This window comes from Jaculus jaculus, chromosome 5 (genome assembly GCF_020740685.1).
Source record: "Jaculus jaculus isolate mJacJac1 chromosome 5, mJacJac1.mat.Y.cur, whole genome shotgun sequence".
In the NCBI taxonomy this organism is placed as follows: domain Eukaryota; kingdom Metazoa; phylum Chordata; class Mammalia; order Rodentia; family Dipodidae; genus Jaculus; species Jaculus jaculus.
Genome location: NC_059106.1, coordinates 15,048,212 through 15,068,023, shown reverse-complemented (window position 1 = coordinate 15,068,023; position 19,812 = coordinate 15,048,212). Strand labels below are relative to the sequence as shown.

Sequence of the window (19,812 nt, the reverse complement as noted above, 5' to 3'; positions counted from 1 at the left end):
CATCCGTTCTGGTTCTGATGCTTGCTCTGCCTCAGACTGTGGTTTCTATTCCTTTTTATTATGCCTTGGAATTGTTATTCTTGGTAACTAGAACATGATATACTGAGTAAAGGGTAGAGTTTTAACTAGGCATTCGGTAACGTGGTGGTAGAGGGGAGAGGAAGTGTCTTTATATATATTTACACACATGCAAACACCACACACGGTGTTGTTTTGTTTCTTGTTTCCAGTACTGGGGATTGAAGCCAGAGCCTCACATATGTTCGTTGAGTGCTTTGTCACTGAGCTACAACCCTAACCCTTAAAAAATACTTTTAGTGGTCAAATAGACTTTCAGAATTCACAAAATGTTTTCAAGTATTAGGTAGTCCCTGTTCAGTTTTCTTTGGAACCATATCCAAGAGTTTGAGAGGATAGGTATCAAATGAAAAGTATAATTTTACATACACAGGATACAAAAGACATGACAGATCTCATCTTAGAGATATGTCTAGGAGAAACCATGCTATTACTGAATAGTCACTCTAATGAGTGTAAAGACTTCCACTGGCTTGAGTTCTCAGATGTGGGGAGAGCTACAAGGGACAACTAATGACACACTCATTCTGGAGTATGAAGAGTATGGGGAGATGCACATGCTGCTCAAGGGGCTAGAGATGCATGTTTGTGATGACAGGGTTAGGAGGGGGGCGGGCAGAGAGAGAGACAGATAGACAGACAATGAGGGAGGTATGTGAGATCAGGCAGAGAAAGGGGGATGGCAAAGAAAATAGAAGAATACATTTAATCACCAGATGAATACAGAAATGAGATAAATCAGTGAGTAAAATGTATAATCTAAGATTAACTCTGATGAGTAAAGATGAGATGATAAGGGAATGGCTGGTTGATATCAACAAAAAGGGATTCATGAATCTTCAGCATAAGACAGAATTATGAATCTATTTTACACTCACCTCCAGTGATAATGAGCCTGTATCCAGAAAGAAACAGTAGAGTTGGCTAAAGGCTCTGCTGAATTATTAGGCTGGAATTTAAAGAAAACAGGCCAAACTTCTAAATGATTCATAACTTTTAATCCTTCTTTTCCTGAAATTTAAACCACATTCATGCTTTTAAGTGTCAGTTTTCTTCCCTTGTATGAAGGATACTGGGAATATAAGGCCATCACCACACATAAATACATTACCACCCATCTCCAAACACAGCAACCAGGAGGAAGTTTCTTGCACTGCCTTGAAATTTGAGTCATCAGTATACAAAATATAATCAAAGAGAAATACAACCCATTGTAGATCCTTGAATGCAACGTATTCCAGTTCTCTGCACATTTAGGGGGCAAGGAAGCATGGGTTTTCTGATGATTTTATTGTTTTTTCAAGGTAGGGTCTCACTCCAGCCTCGGCTGACCTGGAATTCACTATGAAGTCTCTAGGTGTCCTTAAACTCATGGCGATTCTCCTACCTCTGCCTCCCAAGAGCTGGGATTAAAGGTGTGTGCCACCACACCTGGCATTTCTGATGATTTTATGTTGATGACTTTCAATATTTTCTCATTCATTCTTCCAGGAGCCGGAAAGCAGTACCTTAGGGCTGTAATGTTAACTAGGTTGCATACTATTATCCCTGAAATAAGTTGAACTCTTGAGGAAGCATCTTATAAAGTGCTCAGAATTCTGGGACGCTGCTCCTGGAGGGTGTAAATATCTCAGCCATAGAGAGGGTGACAGCGCCAGCCATGTGGTGTGCAGAGCTCAGGAGCTGGGCTCAGGTCTGAGCTAGGCTAGAGCAGGTTTAAGGAAGGCCCCAGGAGGAATCATGGACTCGGCCTCTCCAGTAATACTTGCTCTGGAAGATGGTTCTAGAAGTTAGCTGTGGGCTGTGCAAGAACTGCGGGGCGCAGGCCCTGCTCCTCTTCCACCAGAACAGCTCTGTGCTCACGCTCATGCTTCTCATGCTCGGCTTGCAGAAACCTGATGATCGTGTCTCTAGAGGCCACATGTGGACTAGCTCCAGAGGTGACGGAGCTCTCAGGCCATTCTGCTGCTTGGAGATGAGCTGGGGCTAAATCGCAGGTCTGGATTTCAGCAACAGGACATCATTTCTAACTATCCATATGATGGTAGAAAATATAGCCTGTAATTAGCCTTGAATATACCTGAACTGAAGACACCACTCTCCTCCTTCCCACCTTTCAGTATTCTAAGACTGAAAGAAAAGTCTCATTTGATGGCAGAAACACCGTTACTGAATAAAGCAATGCCGACAAAACCCCAACAGAACAAAGCTTGGGCTCGTTATGTTTACAACGTGAAGTCAGTGCTCTGGTCTGTTCTTAATTAATGAAGGAAGTGGGGGCTACGTGGTGCTGGCATGAGAAAAGACAATCTACTCTCTGAGGTTCACATCTCTATTACTCTCATAAAAAGCAACCATTCCTGTAGTTTGAACATGACATTAAACCTTAATGGAAGGTATAGAGAGCCTCTCTTAGCTAAGATAACCCTTCCAAAATTATACTCATGAAATTATTAGCTTTTAGTAATGATATATTTTCAAAGTAAACTGAAAGGTACAAAGGGACTACATGATATGATATAATTTATTATTTATAAGTCAGCTTTAGGCTGAAAATGTTTTCCCCCCTAAGGATTAATGTTAGTGTAATTGATCTTTGCCATTAAGATAAGATACTTTAGGGAAAAAGATTATTCATACTTTTGCCTGAGCATATAAGATTTTAAAAATATTGTGTTCATTTATTTGCAAGCAGAGAGAGAGGAGGAAGGAGGAGGAGGAGGAGGAGAAGGAGGAGAAGGGAGAGGAGAGAGAGAGAGAGTGAGTATGGGCATAGTAGGGCCTCCAGCTGCTGCAAAAGAACTCCAGATACACACATCACTGTAAATAAGTTAATTCAACTTAAACTTCGTATTTAATTTCTTTTGGAAAATGTAGACAGTGGTGCAGGCACCAAACATGCAAGACCTAACAACTGCTTCTCACCTTCATTCATTACTTATTGACAAGCGTTGTTCCACTTGGTGGGTATAATCTATTTATTCATTCACTGACAGACACTTAGGTTAGCCCCAGATTGCTTAACCTGACTAAACTGCTATGAACATTTTAATACAGTTTTTCAAATGACCCTACGTTTTCATTTCTCTCTAGTAAATGTCAAGGTATGAGGTTTCTGGTTGTACGTGTTTAGCTTTATGAGTCTGGTCATTTTTCCAGAGCAGGTGCATCAATTTAACTTCTCACCATTGTATAAATGTCCCAGTTGACTTATATCTTGGCCAAATGAAGTGTTCCTCAATAGTCTGTGATTCCAGCTTTTCTGTTGGGTGCTGTGCCAGCACACTGTGGCTTAACCTTTTTTGGTAAAGACCCTGCTTAAAATTTTGCTCAACTTAAAAAGTGATATTATTGAGTTGTAAGAGCTCTTTATATATCCAACACATACATGCACATATTTAACAGCTTTATTGATACAGTTCACATAGACTAGTAATTATATGAATTAGCATAGAGTTGTTCAACCATCACAATTTACAATATTTTTGTTACTCCCCACAAAAATCTATTCCCACAGCAATTACCATTCTTTTCCTGCTTTCCACTCCAGTCATCCATCCATTCTTTTCTCCATATCAATTTGCTTATCTTGGTTATTTCATATAAAGCAGTGTCAGAGAACATGTAGTGATTGTTTTACTTAGCATAGTTTTTCAAGGTTCTTCTATGCTGTGGTATGTGTCAGAATTTCCTTTTGCTGCTGAATGCTATTGTATGAATATACCATGTCTTGTTTATCTGTCAGTTGATGGTATTTAGTCTTTTCCCTTTTTTTTTAACCTACTGAAATGTTGACATTCATGTGCAGGTTTTTGTATGGGCATGCTTTAATTTCTCATGTGGATATAAACATACATTCTGAAAATATTTTCCTCCCAGACTGATTTATTTTCTTAACGATATCATGTAAAAATGAAAAAGACTTAAATTTTGATAGTCTAATCCATCAATTATTTTTCTGCTGTAGCTTATTTAGGCAATCTATTCCTAGCTCAAAGTTGCAATGAAATTCTTGTTTTCTTTTAGAAGTTTTAAGTTTAGCTCATATGTGTAGATCAATAACCAATTTTAGATCAATTTCTGCATACAGAATAGAGGTCAAATTTATTTTTCTGCATTTTTAGTACTAGAATCCTTTTTTTCCCCCCTGGAACGATCTTGCTGTGTAGTCTAGACTGCTCTCACATTCATAATCCTCCTGCCTCAGCCTCCTGAATGCTGAGATTATAGGCACGTACCACCACACAGGGACCAGTCCAGTATCACCTTTTGAACAGTATCTGTTGGACAACACCTACTGCACTGTCTTGGCAGCTTTGGCAAAAATCAATTGGCGATGCATATGTATTAACTGTTAATCCTGTTTTCTTGTGTATTCTTATGTTACAGTGAACTTGAGTACTGAAACTTCATAAAAATAACTTTAGGAACTCGAAGTCCTCCAACTTTTTCTTTTTTCTTCCAGAATTGGCTTAGTTGAAGTTGCCTATCCTGACTATGCTGCTATGGACATCTTAACACACTTTTTCAAATGGACATATATTTATATGCATTTCCATGTAAACGTAGACTATAAGCCTAAAATCTTCTTCAAACATGTGGCTGAGATTTTCATCAGAATTGAGTCAATAAATTGGGTAGAACTGGTACCTTAATATTTCAGTCTCTGACCCATGAACATGAAATATCTCCATTTTCTTTGCAGTGCTAACTTTTCCCAGCAATGTTTCCTGGTTATCTATACCCAGGCTCTGCCTATATTCCATAGCTTTGATGGTACTGTTTCTATAAACTTCCATTCCTATTACCATTTAGTAGAATGGGATTGAGTTTTGCACAGACTGTGTCTTGTAATTTTACACTCATCTTTCCTGCTAAATTTCTCATTTCTGTACGTGTGCTTTGTGCACAGAACATCCCTGCAATGCAGTTCTAGCTCTTGCCCTGCTTGTGTCCTGGTCACGGCTGCCCAGGGCTGCCCAGCACTGCCGCACACAAGCGAGAGAGCCGCCTCCGGTCTTGCTCCCCGTTTCAGGCGAAAAGCGCTTGATGGTTCCTGCAGAGTATGATGCGAGTTGAAGAGCTCTGAGGATGCCGTCGAATATGACTTTATGTCGAAGTTTTTGGATGCTGTATCTATACCGATTGCAATGTTCTCATGTTTCTCTGTTGATGGGACTTGCACTACTTGAGTTTTGAATACCTGTCCCAGGATGAATCCCACTTGGTCATGATATAGTTTCCTTTTGACAAGCTGTCCAAATTAACGTGCCAATATTTGGTTAGCAGTGTTTATAACTACTTTACAGAAGGATGAAAGTGTGTGGCTTTATTTTGCAAAATGCTATTGCCTGCTAATCCTAGCTTCACAGCAACTCAAAGGGGAAGTAACTTTTCCTTTTGTATATTCTGGCTGACTTTGTGCAGAACTGGCACCAGGGATTTCTCACGTGTATGGGAGAATTCACCAGAGGAACCATTGGGGCTGAAGTTACTTTATTGGGGGAAGATTTTTAACTAGAAATTTATAATTTATTTGATACTGGACTATTCAGGTTATCTGTTTCCTTATGAATAAGGAAGCTTATTCATAAGTTGGTAACTGAGGTCTTTCAAGGTATATGTCATTTTCACCTAAGTTACCAAATTTATTGGCATGAAGTTATTTCCTTACTGTCCATTTACTCTGTAGGATATGTACAGGCGTCTCATTGATACTGGTTATTTATATCTCCTCTTCTTGGTCTGGTCTATCTGGCTAAAGGTCTACTTTTTCAAGTATTTATTTATATATACTGTTTTCTATGTCATCATTTTCTCTTATGCTTTTTACTGCTTCCCCCTTGCTTGGCTTGGGTTTAGTTTTTGCTTTTAGTTTCTGAAACGGAAACTGGAGATGGCTGAGTTCTTTATTATTTTCTATTTGGCACATTTAATGCTCTAAGCCTCTTATGTACATTGCTTTAGCCCCAGTCTATAGGTTTTGCTATATGGCATTTTCATTTAGCTCATCACTTTAGTTTCTTTTTCTTTTTTTTTTAACTTAATGTGTTGTTGACTGTAGTAATTTGGAGGAAACTTTAGATATATTTGTTACTGATTTTTGGTCCAATTACTTTGTGGTTAAGAGGAAACATTGTTTAAATCCTTGCAAATTTCAGAATTCTGTTAGAGTCTATAATATGGTTTTTCTTCATTAATGTCCCAGGGATTGTGAGAAAAAAAATGTGTATTTTGGCTGGTGTTGAATACAATGTATTTTTATTCACCAGAGGGGCTTCTGTAGGCTAGTTGTTTTGTTCGAGACAAATTAACACATTGATTGCCCAAATATATTCTTCCACTGAAGAGGTGAAATCTATAATTACATTTCTAAGTTAACTTGACCACTGCACTGCATTTTTTTTTTTTTTTTCACTGAAGCTGTCTTTAAATTTGCATCCAGGTTGGGGAAATCTCATGCCCCACCTTCCACCATGAAATGCAATGCATATTGCACCAAGGGACACTTTCTAGCCATAACTTTTAAGGTTAGGCCTAAGTTTAAAGTGGCCAGTGTAAGCTGTTTTGACATGAAATGTGATATAGACTAGTTGGCAGTATGGATCTTCGAGTCAGATACACCTGTGTTTCGATCCTCATTCTGCTTATTAAGTATATATTCAAGGTCATATGGATTTTATTTTTATATTTAAGGCTTTGTTAAAAAATAATTTTGAGGGCTGGAAAGATGGCTTAGTGGTTAAGGTACTTGCCTGCAAATCCAAGGAACCTAGGTTCAATTCCCCAGAACCCATGTAAGTCTGATGCACAAGGTGGTGCATATGTCCAGAGTTCGTTTGCAGTGGCTGGAGGCCCTGGAGTGCCCATTTTCTCTCTACCCCCACCATCTTCTCTCTGCTTCTCAATAAATCTGAGCAATGAGGCAGCTAAAAGAGAAGTAATTCATTATGTCTATTGTCCTAGTGTTTAATAAGATCCAGATAATACAATCATTAAATTACTGGAACCATTTAACATGTGCAGGAGTGAAACTGAGCTCTGTAACCATGCAGACTACATCGTCATTCAGCAAATGTTTGTTGTTCCAACAAGTACTAGGTACTCGGCTGCACAGTGTGTGTTCTGAGAGTGGCTGTGATATGGTCCCTATCCTCACAGAGGAAGGTGTAACAATGACAGAGCAAGAGCAAGGATGACAAAGGTACAAGGAGCAACTCAGTGTAGACCACAGGCATCAAAAAAGAAAACCACCCTAGCCAGGCGTGGTGGCACACACCTTTAATACCAGCACTAAGGAGGTGGAGGTAGGGGGATCGCCTTGAGTTCAAGGCCACCCTGAGGTTACAGAGTGATTTCCAGGTCAGCCTGAGCTAGAGTGAGACCCTACCTCGAAAAAGATGGAAAAAAAAAAAAAAGCAGACCACCCTGATGTGACCTGAGGATATGAAGATATGAGGATATGAGGATATGATCAAGATGGGAGGGGGAAAGGGTGTCAGGAAGAAGGAACAATCTTTGAGGTGTCAGCTATCAACTGACCTCTGCAAAAATGCTTCCCCATGAGAAGACACATTTGTGGTCGAAGTCTAGAATATTTGGTGCTATCCAAGGTTAATTAAGCCCAAGCGTCACTGTGATAATCACCCCGTTTCAGAGAGAGTAGTGCAAAGAAGATCTTGACCATGATTAAAAGAATGACAGCAGGTCAGGCTTGTTGATGCATTTTATTGTGAGCTGGGGGAGTCTGGTAAAAAACTAGAAAATGACCATGGTGTAACAAGGAACTTAAAAACGAAGAGTGGGATTGGTAGCTTACATACATGAATACAGGAACAAATTGGCACAAAATGTTAAACATTGTTCCCAACACTGTTTATATAAGGTAGTTCTAATTTGGCTTGCTAAGGAAATGAGTTTATGGTGAGGCTAATCCCTTCATAAACCGCAGGGCGTCATGCTATTAGTCACACAGTGAATTCCAAAATGTAAGAGTTTTATATTAAAAACCGGGTAAAGGTAAAATGACTTGATTGTAATTGTAAAACTAATACATTCCCATTTAAATTCTGTTCTACAGTCCAAGGCAAGTATAAATGTTAACATAACACTGTTAAATCAAATCTCAATGTAAGAGAACCAATTGCATCTCTACTTTAAATCTTATCAACTTTCCAAATTTTCATACTAAAATATATTATTGTATTAATACAAACTACAGTATTATACACTACACTGTGTAATAAATAAAGAAATATAAAAATAAGACACATAAATATAAAAGTTTTCTAAAACTAAAAGTACATATGTCAGTAAGAAGGGTATTAATACTGCCAGGTTTGAAGACGTACAGTACAAAAATGTTGCACAGATCTATAAACTAAAAGAAATAAAATAATACTGATAGGTAAAATGAGCTAATGTTGTTAATAAACTGCCATAATAACTAACATTTGGAAACAGTTATGAGCCAAATAGCAGTGGCATGTCCACGTCTGAAATGCAAGTACATGGACGAAGCAGACTGGAAACTTCCCTTTCATTTCTGTAGAGAGATTCCGAAGATTGGTTAACACAGAATGGATACTGAGGAACTAAAGTGAATGTGCCAGTGCTTCAGTCTCTCTGACAGAGTCAGTGGTTTTAAGTTTTATTGGGGAATTTTGATGTGACAAAAAACGTCAACAAATGCTAGTTATTGTAGGCCACACACTGACGAAGGCAGGTGGAGCCTGAACAAGACTGACAATGGCGCTTACAGCACACAGGTCTTGCTTAAGGCCAAAGGAGATACAAGGCTTCACAACATGCCCTTCATGTTTACTACCACATACACGACCCAATCACGAACACTGATCCTGCCCACTCTGCCATCCTTGCCACGCCTGCAATGGGAACTCAGGGGCATCCTTTGAACTTCATTTAAAATCACAAGTAGAAACTTCAGTTCTTCTATCGGCTGTTTCCTTAAGGCTAGCAATATGCATTAAATGATAATATGCTTCACTATGACATCTAAATATGAGAAAGTACTACCTTTCAGATTGACTTTGTAAAAGGTAGCCGGCATGGTTTGGAACTGCTTTATACTTCTCTGTGAAGGGAATTTTGTAGTGCAGAAGTTCTCACATTTTAAAAAACATAATAAAATACTGAAGCGGATTTAACATATGTTTATCAATAAAAAATTATAAAATTTCTCCCAGTTGTACAGCTTAAGAATGAATCAACTTAAGAGTGATAATACTGATAAAAATCAAACAACGCCAGATCTTATCTCATTTCTTTAACCTGTTATAGCTTTGCTTTCTGAGTCATTAAACTTTTCTAATCTGTTTCACGTTACAAACTTTTTCCTAACTTTGAAAACTGCATGAAAAATTACTAGGTCTGAGGTTCAGGCACACCTGGATTTTTTTTTTTTTTGTATTTTGTATTTTTAGTTCTGACATTACACAGTAGTGAGCAGAAGCCACAGTACAGGGCACTGTGCTTCCATGAAAAGCGTGAATAATATAGAGCAAACTTCATTACCGGTAGATCTTATTTTCCTTCTAGAAAACTACTAGGCTTCATTTGTTTTTTCTTCAGATACTTGCTCACTGCTCTTGGTGACTTTCTGTTCGCAGCTGCTGGCTTGGCTCCCAGCCCCACTTTCCTTCACTGGACCCTCAGTGTTTGTCCCTTCTTCACTCTCTGCCTCATCCAGCTCTTCCTCCTCTATCTCCTCTTCCTCCTCCTCCTCGTCTTCCTCGTCCTCTTGTGGTTTTTCACATTCCTTTTCTTCCTGCAATTCTTCCATCTCCTTATCCTCCTCCTCCTCTTCCTCTTTTTCGCTGTCTTCATCCTCTTCTCTTGTCAGACTCTCTCTCTCATCTGAGTCGGCCTGGGAGGGAGACGCCCTGGCCCCGACATGCTCACTGCTCAGGACTTCAGGCCCAGCCTCCTCCTGCTCCGTGCTGTCTCGCTCTTCTGCTTCTCTTTTGCAGTAGGAATAGCGGTGATTCATGTGCTGAGAATAAGATCCAGAGTGTGAGAAGCGCTTTCCACACTTGTCGCACTGGTAGGGTTTTTCTCCAGAATGCAATCGCATGTGTTCAATCAAATGATGTTTGTGTTTAAATGCCTTTTTGCAGATTCCACACTCGTGAGGTCTTTTACCTGTGAGATAAGAATACTGCTATAAAATGCAATGGTGGTATCAAGTCCTTGAAAGCATTAGGGGAACTTTCAGTGTAAAAGAGCAGGGTTTCAGTTTCATGCTCATGAAACCCTCCGAGGACTCTGGGGAGAGGGCCCAATGGGTAAGAGTGCTTACTGTACCAAAGAGGACTTGAGTTCAACCCCTAGCACTGGCAGAACAAGTTGGAAAAGTGACACGAGTTCCATATTCAGAGAGAGACTGTGACTCAAAAGAATGAGGAAGGAAGACACCTGATCTCCTCCTCTGGCCTCTGCGCGCGTACAGACGTGAACGAGCGCACACGTGTGCACACACACAACTTCCAGGTCCCACATTCTGTACTGCTATGCAACATATGGTTTGCTACCTAAAAACTGTAATATGTACTTTGCTTTGTACATGAGCTTGGGGGGAACCAATACTGAAAAGGCAAAAATACAAACAGCATCACAAGGCAATATTTAAAATGTGAAGCTCTGTTGAGATACTTGGAGGTAAGCATTTTGCAAGTTTCCTGAAAGCTGATTCAAGTTTAACATCAGCCTTGTTGGGAGTATTCAGGCTGAAAGAATAGGAGGAACAGGAGTTTCTCAGCTTTGTTTTATATTAATAGAAAATGAAGAAAAAAATAATTATGAAGCCTTTTTGGTAACTTTTCCTAGTCACAACACCTGTCTCCAGTAAACTTTAAATGCATCAAATATATTTTGTGACCAAATTCACATAAATACATTGTTTCTGTAAGTACTGAAGTTCTTAAGAAATTACGAAAAATTAAGAAACTAGTTTTCCCCCAGGAGGGCTTAAGAAGAGTGTGGTCCAGACATGGGAAGAAAAACAGCTGAACCACAGCCAGGATTCAGTGGAGCAGTTAACACTAAAACATTTAGAAGTGACTTTTGAGTTTTCTTTTTAGAGATACAATGACATTTTAATTTTGGTATTTGGTAATATTTAACTCTTTTTTTTTAATTTTTATTTATTTATTTATTTGAGAGCGACAGACACAGAGAGAAAGACAGATAGAGGGAGAGAGAGAGAATGGGCGCGCCAGGGCTTCCAGCCTCTGCAAACGAACTCCAGATGCGTGCGCCCCCTTGTGCATCTGGCTAACGTGGAACCTGGGGAACCGAGCCTCGAACCGGGGTCCTTAGGCTTCACAGGCAAGCACTTAACCGCTAAGCCATCTCTCCAGCCCTGGTAATATTTAACTCTTGTCCCAAGTATAAGGACACTTCCTCGTTTTTCTCAGGTCTCAGTGAAAACAATGAGATGAATATGTTATCAGGGGTTTAAGAGGTACACTCTCTCTTTTGGGAAATACCCCAAAATCAAAACAACAACAAAGAAGAAAGCATATGAATATGAAAAATAATTACACACACTGTAGTGAAAATGGCTGGCAAGGGTCAGAGGAGACAGGGGAGTTCAGAGAGCGTTGGTAAAATCGCCCCTCCTCCAGCAGCCTGCAGGGAGAAGCAGCGGTGCGCTTCTGCCGGTGTCGCTGACCTTCGTCGATCCTTTTCAATAGAGAGTCCTGTGCTAAGTCTGGGAATTTTGCAAGTTTCCTGAAAGCTGATTCAAGTTTAACATCAGCCTTGTTGGGAGTATTCAGGCTGAAAGAATCTGCAGACACTAGCTGTCAGGATTCACACCTGTAAAGAATCAGTTTCTAAAATTTACCAGCACACTAGATAGGTCGCAAGCAGCCTAGGAGTTTGCGATATTTTCTGCCACGTATTCTAAGGCACTCTGGCTGTTGTGGTCCTTCCTGTAACCACTCATGCCTGTCACTCTCAAAGAGGTGACAGCAGCCACAGATAGGATGTGAATGAAGGGTGTGGCTGGGGTCTAGTATCTGGACTGAAAAGTTTTCACATGATGTAAGTAGTATTCTCTCTCTATATTTTTCAATCATTAAAAATAGAAAAGTCCAATGTTTGGCTCACAGGCCACAGAGAAATGATGGAGGCCACATTTGGTCTGCAGCCACTGTTTCCAATTCTTGAGTCAGCTAAGGAGTAGATTGTACGGAAGAGTGATAGATTCTCAGAGGTGAAAGGGTTTGAAAACATTCCCTCTCTAATAGTTTTAGGTGACACGGAGTCCAACACCTGCTGGGACAGCATGCTACATTCTCAGGATTAGTGTCTTCCACAGAACCAGGCCCCTTCTCCTTCCTTAGGACAGCAGCCCATTGCCCCGTGCTTTCATTAATGGGTATGCATTCTCATTGATACAGCATGAGCGTGCATTAAGTGAGTATGGACAGAATCAATGAGTCAGATTAAAGGAATTAAGTCACTAGAAGGACATAATACAAAAAGCAAACCAGTAGAATCCAGCCTAAATACTCAGGCCAAAAAAGTGGCAAGATTTGAGAAGTGAAAAACAAAAACAGTAATTCTAAGAACTTTAGTTTTTTTTTTGTTGTTTGTTTGTTTTTGAGGTAGGGTCTCACTCTAGTCCAGGCTGACCTGGAATTTACTATGTAGTCTCAGGGTGGCCTCAAACCCACAGCAATCCTCCTACCTCTGCCTCCCGAGTGCTGGGATTAAAGGTGTGTGCCACCACGCCCAGCAGAACTTTAGTTTTTAATTTAGCACTTCCCAGTACTTTGTATCACAGGCATTTATTAAGAATGACAACTGTATGCTTACTAACATACCTGTATGCTCATATTTATGTCTCAATAAAGAGCTGCTCTTCTGAAATATCTTATCACATAAGTCACAGGCATACATTCCATTTTCTGTCTTTCGCACTTTCTTCTTGGGTGGTGTAGAATCTGAGTCATTCTGATCCTCCACATTGGATACTCCTTCTGAGCTGGTATCCTGCCTTTCATCCTAAGCATAAAAGGAAGGTTTATCCAAATCAAAAGTATACATGAGATAAACAATAAGTACTTTACTCAACCTAACCACAGCAAGCCTCTTGCATCACTGTGGAGGGGCTCCAAAGCCAGGTCACAGGGAGGAACAGATGTAAACAAGGGAGAGGAGGGGAGGACACAGGCAAGTGGTGTTAGAGAGGCATCAAAAGGAAAGTAGGACAAATGCACTGCGTCGGTTTCACTGAGTTTGTCAACTAGCCATTAATTTACAACTGCATCATTTGCCTTCTTTTTATTCTGGGTTTCTATGCAAAAATTAAAATCCAGTCTTTTAATTGTATGGACTAGAACTCTGGTTCCAGTTTTTGACAGATGGAGGTCTGCTTTATGCTTTCTTTGGAACAAGGTGGAACAGTGTGAGAGAGTCTGTAATTTTTTTTTAAGATTTATTTTTATTTATTAGAGATAGAAGCGAGGAGAGGGAAAAAAAAAGAGAGAGAATGGGCACACCAGGGCCTCTAGCCACTGGAAATGAGCTCCAGATGCATGTGCCACCATGTGCATCTGGCTTACGTGGGACCTGAAAAATCGAACCTAGGTGCTTAGGCTTCTCAGGCAAGCACCTTAACTACTAAGCCATCTCTCCAGCCCGAGGCTCTGTAATTTTAAAGAGAAGTGGCTGCTAGTCAAAAGGAACCTCACAATTCCAGCAGAATAACGAAACTCCGATGGCAGCTGCAGGGAGATAACTGGGCAGAGGCTGGTTGCTGAGAGTCAGGGCACCTGTGCAGAAGCAGATGAGCCAAGCTCTCCACGTCCTCTCTAGAGGCTTCTGTGCCTGCCTCAGAGCCACCCATTTCCCCCAAGTTCAAAGCCTTCCATGCTTCCTAAGGCTCTGTAAGACAGGAGAGACGCAGCCCATGGTGGAGAAGCAACACCTCCACTGCCATTGGTCTGGTCAGAAGAGGGATCTGAAATGTCAAAAGCTGGGAAGTTTTTGTATCCACAAGTGTGCAAAGTGTTCTATACACTGAAAATTTAGATTTCACTGAGCACATGGTTTTTTAAGTTAGGACAATTTAGGAACCTCATTTGGCAGCAACGTGTGGGGAGACAAGCAGCACGCTGGAGCCACACAGCTGTCCTCACAGCGAGTCTCTGCAGCAAAGACCAGGTCTCTAGTTCTTATTTGATTCAATCAGAAACTGAAATCATGGGAGACTTCAAGGTTAGTGACATGGAAAGTCCTGGACAGTGAGATACATGATGGACACACTACACAGCTCCATCCTAAAAATCCCTATTAGGGGTTTTTAGGGAAAGTTAAGAGGAAAAGATGTTCCTGTAGATCCACATATACTAGTTATAACTGAATACTGTTAATTCATAGCTTCTAAAATTCATGAGGCAAGTATTTTGTACACTAAGGCTGTTAGTACATAAGAAGTAATAGCCACAGCTTCCTGGCATGATAACTCTTGAATAGGAACATACTTCTGTTCTCCCAAGTGTGGGAGAAATAGTTACTGATTCTGGAAATTTAACTACAAAAACAAAAATCCAATTAATGAATATTCCAATTTCTCATTTTTCTTTTGTTTCTAAATTCAAAGAGGTGTTTAGGTGAAAGGCATTAAGTCAGTTTTCTTTACAGTAGAATAGTGCTTTCAACTTTAGTTGCTACTTATACGTTAGATTAGCAAGCAAGTGAGGACACGTCGTGAGAGTTTGTACAGCAAGTCTTGGTCAATTATCTTTTACACATGACCATTTGTGGAACCTCGTTGACTCTGTAAAGACTGATGCTTTCATTAGAAAACGTTAGTAAGTTGGTCAGCCTAGCACTTACTACCCAGGCTCAGGAAAGGCGTTTTTACCTGACTTCCATTTGGCTGGATCACTTTCAGGGGCGGCTCCTGCACAGCAGGGCCGACTGTGGTGGAGTACGTGTAAGCCACCTGGGGAATCAGAATCGTCTGCTTATTGGCAGCAAGTGCACGTAAGCATGGAACACTGTTCTGGTCAGCAATGGCCACGATTGTGGGTAACTGGGCAGTAACTGTAGGAATAGCAATGTTTATGGGGTTGGCACTTGGTGGGATTACATTTACAACTGGTTCTGAGTCTGTAACACAGCTGTCCTTTTGTGGCTCCTTTTTTGCACAAGACAAGTTCAAGGGTTCTTCCTGGACAGAATAAACACTGTTCTGGTAAACACTAGTGATTGTTGACCTTTCCAATAGCTCTCCCTGCTGCTTTGGTAGTGAGAGATCAAGAGGTTCTACTTGGGGCTCTTCCTGTGTGCCCTCTGGGCACGAGTAGCCCTGCGTGGTTCTGGCTGAGGAAAGGTTTAGAGGTGATGGGGATGGCGTACGACTGTGGGAACCATTAATGGCAGGCCCCACTGGTAAGACTGGCGAGTCCGTCATCTTCGGAGGACTCTGTAGACTTCTTGTGCTGTCCTCCTGGGCTTCACCCATGTTTGTGGATTGGGGCTGCTCGCTGGTCTTTGCAGGGGTGCTCACCTTGCCCGGCTCTGGAGAAGATGGCTCAGAAGACTGTACTGAAACCTGTCCAGCTTGCATCTTTTCAAACCACTTCTTTACTACATCCAAGGGAAGGTTTACAGAGTCAGCAATTTTTGAGAGCTCTTCCGCACTTGGCTGTGCATTCAGAGCATAGTAGGCTTTGAGGAGAGATAAGAGGTTCTTTAAAGGTGGCTGGCTGGGAGACAAACTGCCATCTCCAGTGGCTGAGGACACAGAGGACTCGGGCTTCTCACTTCCGGGGGCGGGAAGTGGGGGCTGAGCAGGCTGCTCCGGGCCATAGTGCTTTAATTCTGGAAGTGCATTAAGGTCTCCTGGACAGTCATCACACAGAAGGCAAGTGCTCTCATCCACACCCCCTTCAAAGCCTTTGTCTTTCTCGGATTTCACGGTGAGATCTTCTGGCAACTTCTCACTTTTGCAGCTGTTTGTAGGGGCTGGAATTTCTTTCTTCAAATTTTGAGGAACAACTTGAAGTTGGCTAGGTTGCTCAAGACTGTAGTTGATGATAATTTTGGTTGTTCCATCTTGGTCAACTAAAGGAAGACTGATGGCTGAAATAACAGAATGGCCACCTTGCTGTATGGATGGGGCATTGATTGTTTCTTGTTCTTTGGATGCAAGATTGGCTTGATTATTCTCCAAAACTTGTCTTATTACATTACCATCTACTGCCACTTTAAGTACATTCTGAATATCACTTAAATTGATACTGATGGGAGATACCAAACCAACTGTTGGCAGAACGACAGCCTGCACCACGCCCTGAGGAGAACTGGTTGCCTGCAATGGGCCACCACCACTGAAAACCCCATTTTGCAAAGGGGTTGAACAGTTGATTCCTGAAGCAACCACTATGGGTTTGAACTCATAATCCACAGGTTCAGTTTTGATTTGGTTTACAGAAAGTTGTTCTTGAAGGGGTTTATTCTCTATCTTCTGCCGTATCTGTGGGCGTGTGGGACTGCCTGGTGAGGCTGAGAGTGGTGGTGAGGAGCACTGAGATGTCTTGAGTCCCGTTCTTGGCCGCCCGTTCACAGGCATCAAGCTGATGCACTTCTTACTGCTTATGTGTGAGCTGTAGGAACCAGAATGGGAAAAACGTTTCTTGCAGTTTGGGCATTCATATGGCTTCTCTCCTAAGCAAAACAAAAACAAAAAATAGATTCGTTGAATTATTATGTATCCATATCATCCCTAGAATAAGAAATCAATTTGAAAAATCCAGACTACCATGTGTGCCTATTATACTATTTTATTTAGAATGATAATTTCAAGTTCAAAAATTACATAAATGTTAGAAAACCATATAAGGTAAAACATTATTTTAAAAGTGTATAGCACTTTTGCTAAGATTTGTAATTTCCAATAATTCTGCAATATCAATCAATCCTACCCCCACTGAGTAATTTTGTCACAACCTGTTTCATCAACCTATATAATGGTCAATATTTCACTCTACCCAAGTATCTGTAAGAGAAATTGTTAAAGAAGGAAAATTATAATCAATATAATTTTCTATTCGGTAAAACATACATAACTGGCCTTGACTGATAAAGTTCTCACGTCCTTACAGTTGCTTTCGACAGATTCCACCCAGTATGGAGGGAAACGTTAACAAAACGCACTGCTATAATCATTGAGTGTACATCTAGAGAGTCTCAAGTTCCAGTGGACATTCAAAGCATCTTAGAACTTAATTTGTGTGACAGTGGTAAGGTAAAACTGTTTTTTCTTTCTTCTCTAAAATAGAGTAAATAGATAAAATGAAACATTTGTGTGAACTGACAGGGACAACAACATGCAAAAGAAACTTCCTGATAGTAAGGCCTCCCTTAAGGTGATCCCCTTGACTTTCCAGGGGCATAAGGTATTTGCTCTCCTCAGCTATTAGATCCCCTTTGGAAGGAATTTTGATAAGTACTGCGATAAAGAGAATATTGTCACCCAAACCTAATGCTTAATTTTGATATGTAAGTTACAAATTATCAATTCCAAAAGGTGGGACATCTGGGTCTTACTGGCCATATTACTGGTATTACATTGCAGGTCACAAGAGTTCTCAATAAGCCTCTTTTAGAGGAATGAGGCTTAGTTATGAAATGTCATTGACACTTGTTCTTCTAGTCCATATTACAATAAAGTGTTCTCTCTCCTTTCTTTCTATGAATTAAATGAAAACAGGGAGAAAGTCAAAGAAAATGCTACTCATAAGGTAAGTTCAATGCTTCAAAGACATGTATAAAATCTTCTCAGAAATACTGTTATCAATTAAAGAAGTCTCTTCTAGAATTTTTCAATATAGAGTTCATATTGTGTTCTTTTAACATCATTTAGTTTCTGCTAGAAACCCTCAATACAGGGCAGCATTTACCAACCTTCCTCACAGGATAGAATTTTCAAAACCCTTACCTGATAGTCAACCTACCTCTAGACATTCTACAGTTATCATTAGTTTTCAACAGGAGACCTAGGTTAGGACTTGGTACTCAGAACAACATCAGACAAAGTTTCCAATGGCCGTGAAACAAGGGGCATGTCTTAGCACATCTCTATTTAATTCATTATTGGATAACATGTCTAGCTGACAAGTCAAACATGTATAATGCCAGACTATTTAAGCCCTTTCAACCAGGGAGTTGGACAAGAACAGCGGATAAGGCAGTGCCTTGAAGTCAGGATGCCATGAGCCCAGCCCAGCTATGCCGCATACTAGCTGAGTGACCTTGGAGAAGTTAAGTAAGCCTCCATTTTCAAATCAGAATATGATAAGTGATATATCTTATAATGTTATTTGAAGACTACAGAAGTCAGTCTACACAAATAACTACTAAGTGGCTGTGCATAGTCAACTATTCAGATGAGATCAAGTGCCTTCAAGATGGTATGGCCAAAGACATAGAACTACTCAATATACAGTAGTGATCATTATTCTTACTGTTTAGAATTACCTTGATACTTTATCAATGCAAGAAAGTAAGTATGCAGAATAATTCTAAAGCTAAAGTTGCAATGTTGGAAAATTTCCAATTTCTTACTTCCCAGCTTTAAAGATAATAATTTAAGCCTACCACCCACTTTATTTCAGTTAACGTTTGCCACTTGTTTAGCATGGAGGTCACATCAAGAAGTGAAATATACCATGAATATATTAAGGTTATCATTAATAATTAAAGTGGATATCTGGCTGTACCTGGTATAAAAATTCTCATGTTAAAATGGTGAAGACCATGGAACCAATGCGGTATACTTTCTGGGGAGGTCTGCAGCCCTCATGCAAGCATTCTTTTGTCTCACCTTGGAGTGGAGACAGGGTGGTCTTCTGAGCATAGCTCACCTTCACCATACAGACTGCATATGCCTGCTAAGGCACATACCACAGAGGGTGCATTACTAAAGTTTTATGGAGCTCAGAATGGAGTAACAATATGGGAAATGATATGTTGGATCTTGATCCTCAATACCTTTTAAGGCCCATCTAAGAAAAAACTAATTATATAAGTTTAATGAGGATATGCAGTTCACCATTACTAGATACTCTCAATAGTGCCACTCAAATCATCTGTAGGGGAAACCCCCCCCTTTTTTTGGCTTTAAATGTCCCATCTACTTTTATCAGACATTTTGTAGTCGATAAAGAAAATTTCAATGTCTTGGTATAATAGTTTCTAAATGCTTCATCTCAATTCTGTACTATCCCTTCAAGAACCAGTAATACATGGTTTTCAGCTTGGTACCAGACTTGAGTTGACACTTGGAAGAATCATGCTTGAAAATCTTCCAGTGGCATAAAGCAGATCATCAGAGAGCTGCACACTTGGGCGGTATCCAAGTGGCCACCCTGGAAAAATGCTCTTTGTAAATTGCACTTAGGAGAAATACTACTGGCCTCTATAGAAGAATTTGATTTAGAAAAAGAAAACCTTATCAAATTCTCCTGTATTATTTAAGAGTATTTCTGAAGATGAAATAAATTCTATTTTGTTCTTTCATCTTTGTGAAGATGTGAGGAACAACTTCTTTCAGGGACTGAATGCCAGGAAGAACAGCCTTTCTTGTTTTATTCTGGATTTAAATTACTTGCTGAGTTAAAGGTATACCTGGCTCATATTAGGCAATTTTAAAAAAGTGACAGCCATAAATATGCAATGAATGACAGTACAGAGTTC

At 40.2% G+C, this 19,812-nt stretch overlaps 1 protein-coding gene across 2 annotated transcripts in view; it reads right to left on the bottom strand.

Annotated features, from left to right (window-relative positions):
• Window positions 1–7,786: 7,786 nt before the first annotated feature.
• The window catches only part of Zeb1 (zinc finger E-box binding homeobox 1), a 170,334-nt gene continuing 158,308 nt past the window's right edge, over window positions 7,787–19,812 (bottom strand). For both annotated transcript variants that reach the window (XM_004659713.2, XM_045148817.1), the window contains exons 7-9: window positions 14,975–16,782; window positions 12,930–13,110; window positions 7,787–10,239 (exon numbers count right to left, since the gene is read on the bottom strand). In XM_004659713.2, the coding sequence (XP_004659770.1) occupies window positions 9,644–10,239; window positions 12,930–13,110; window positions 14,975–16,782 (2,585 nt within the window). In that variant the 3' untranslated portion in view covers window positions 7,787–9,643. The remainder of the gene's footprint in view (window positions 10,240–12,929; window positions 13,111–14,974; window positions 16,783–19,812) is intronic.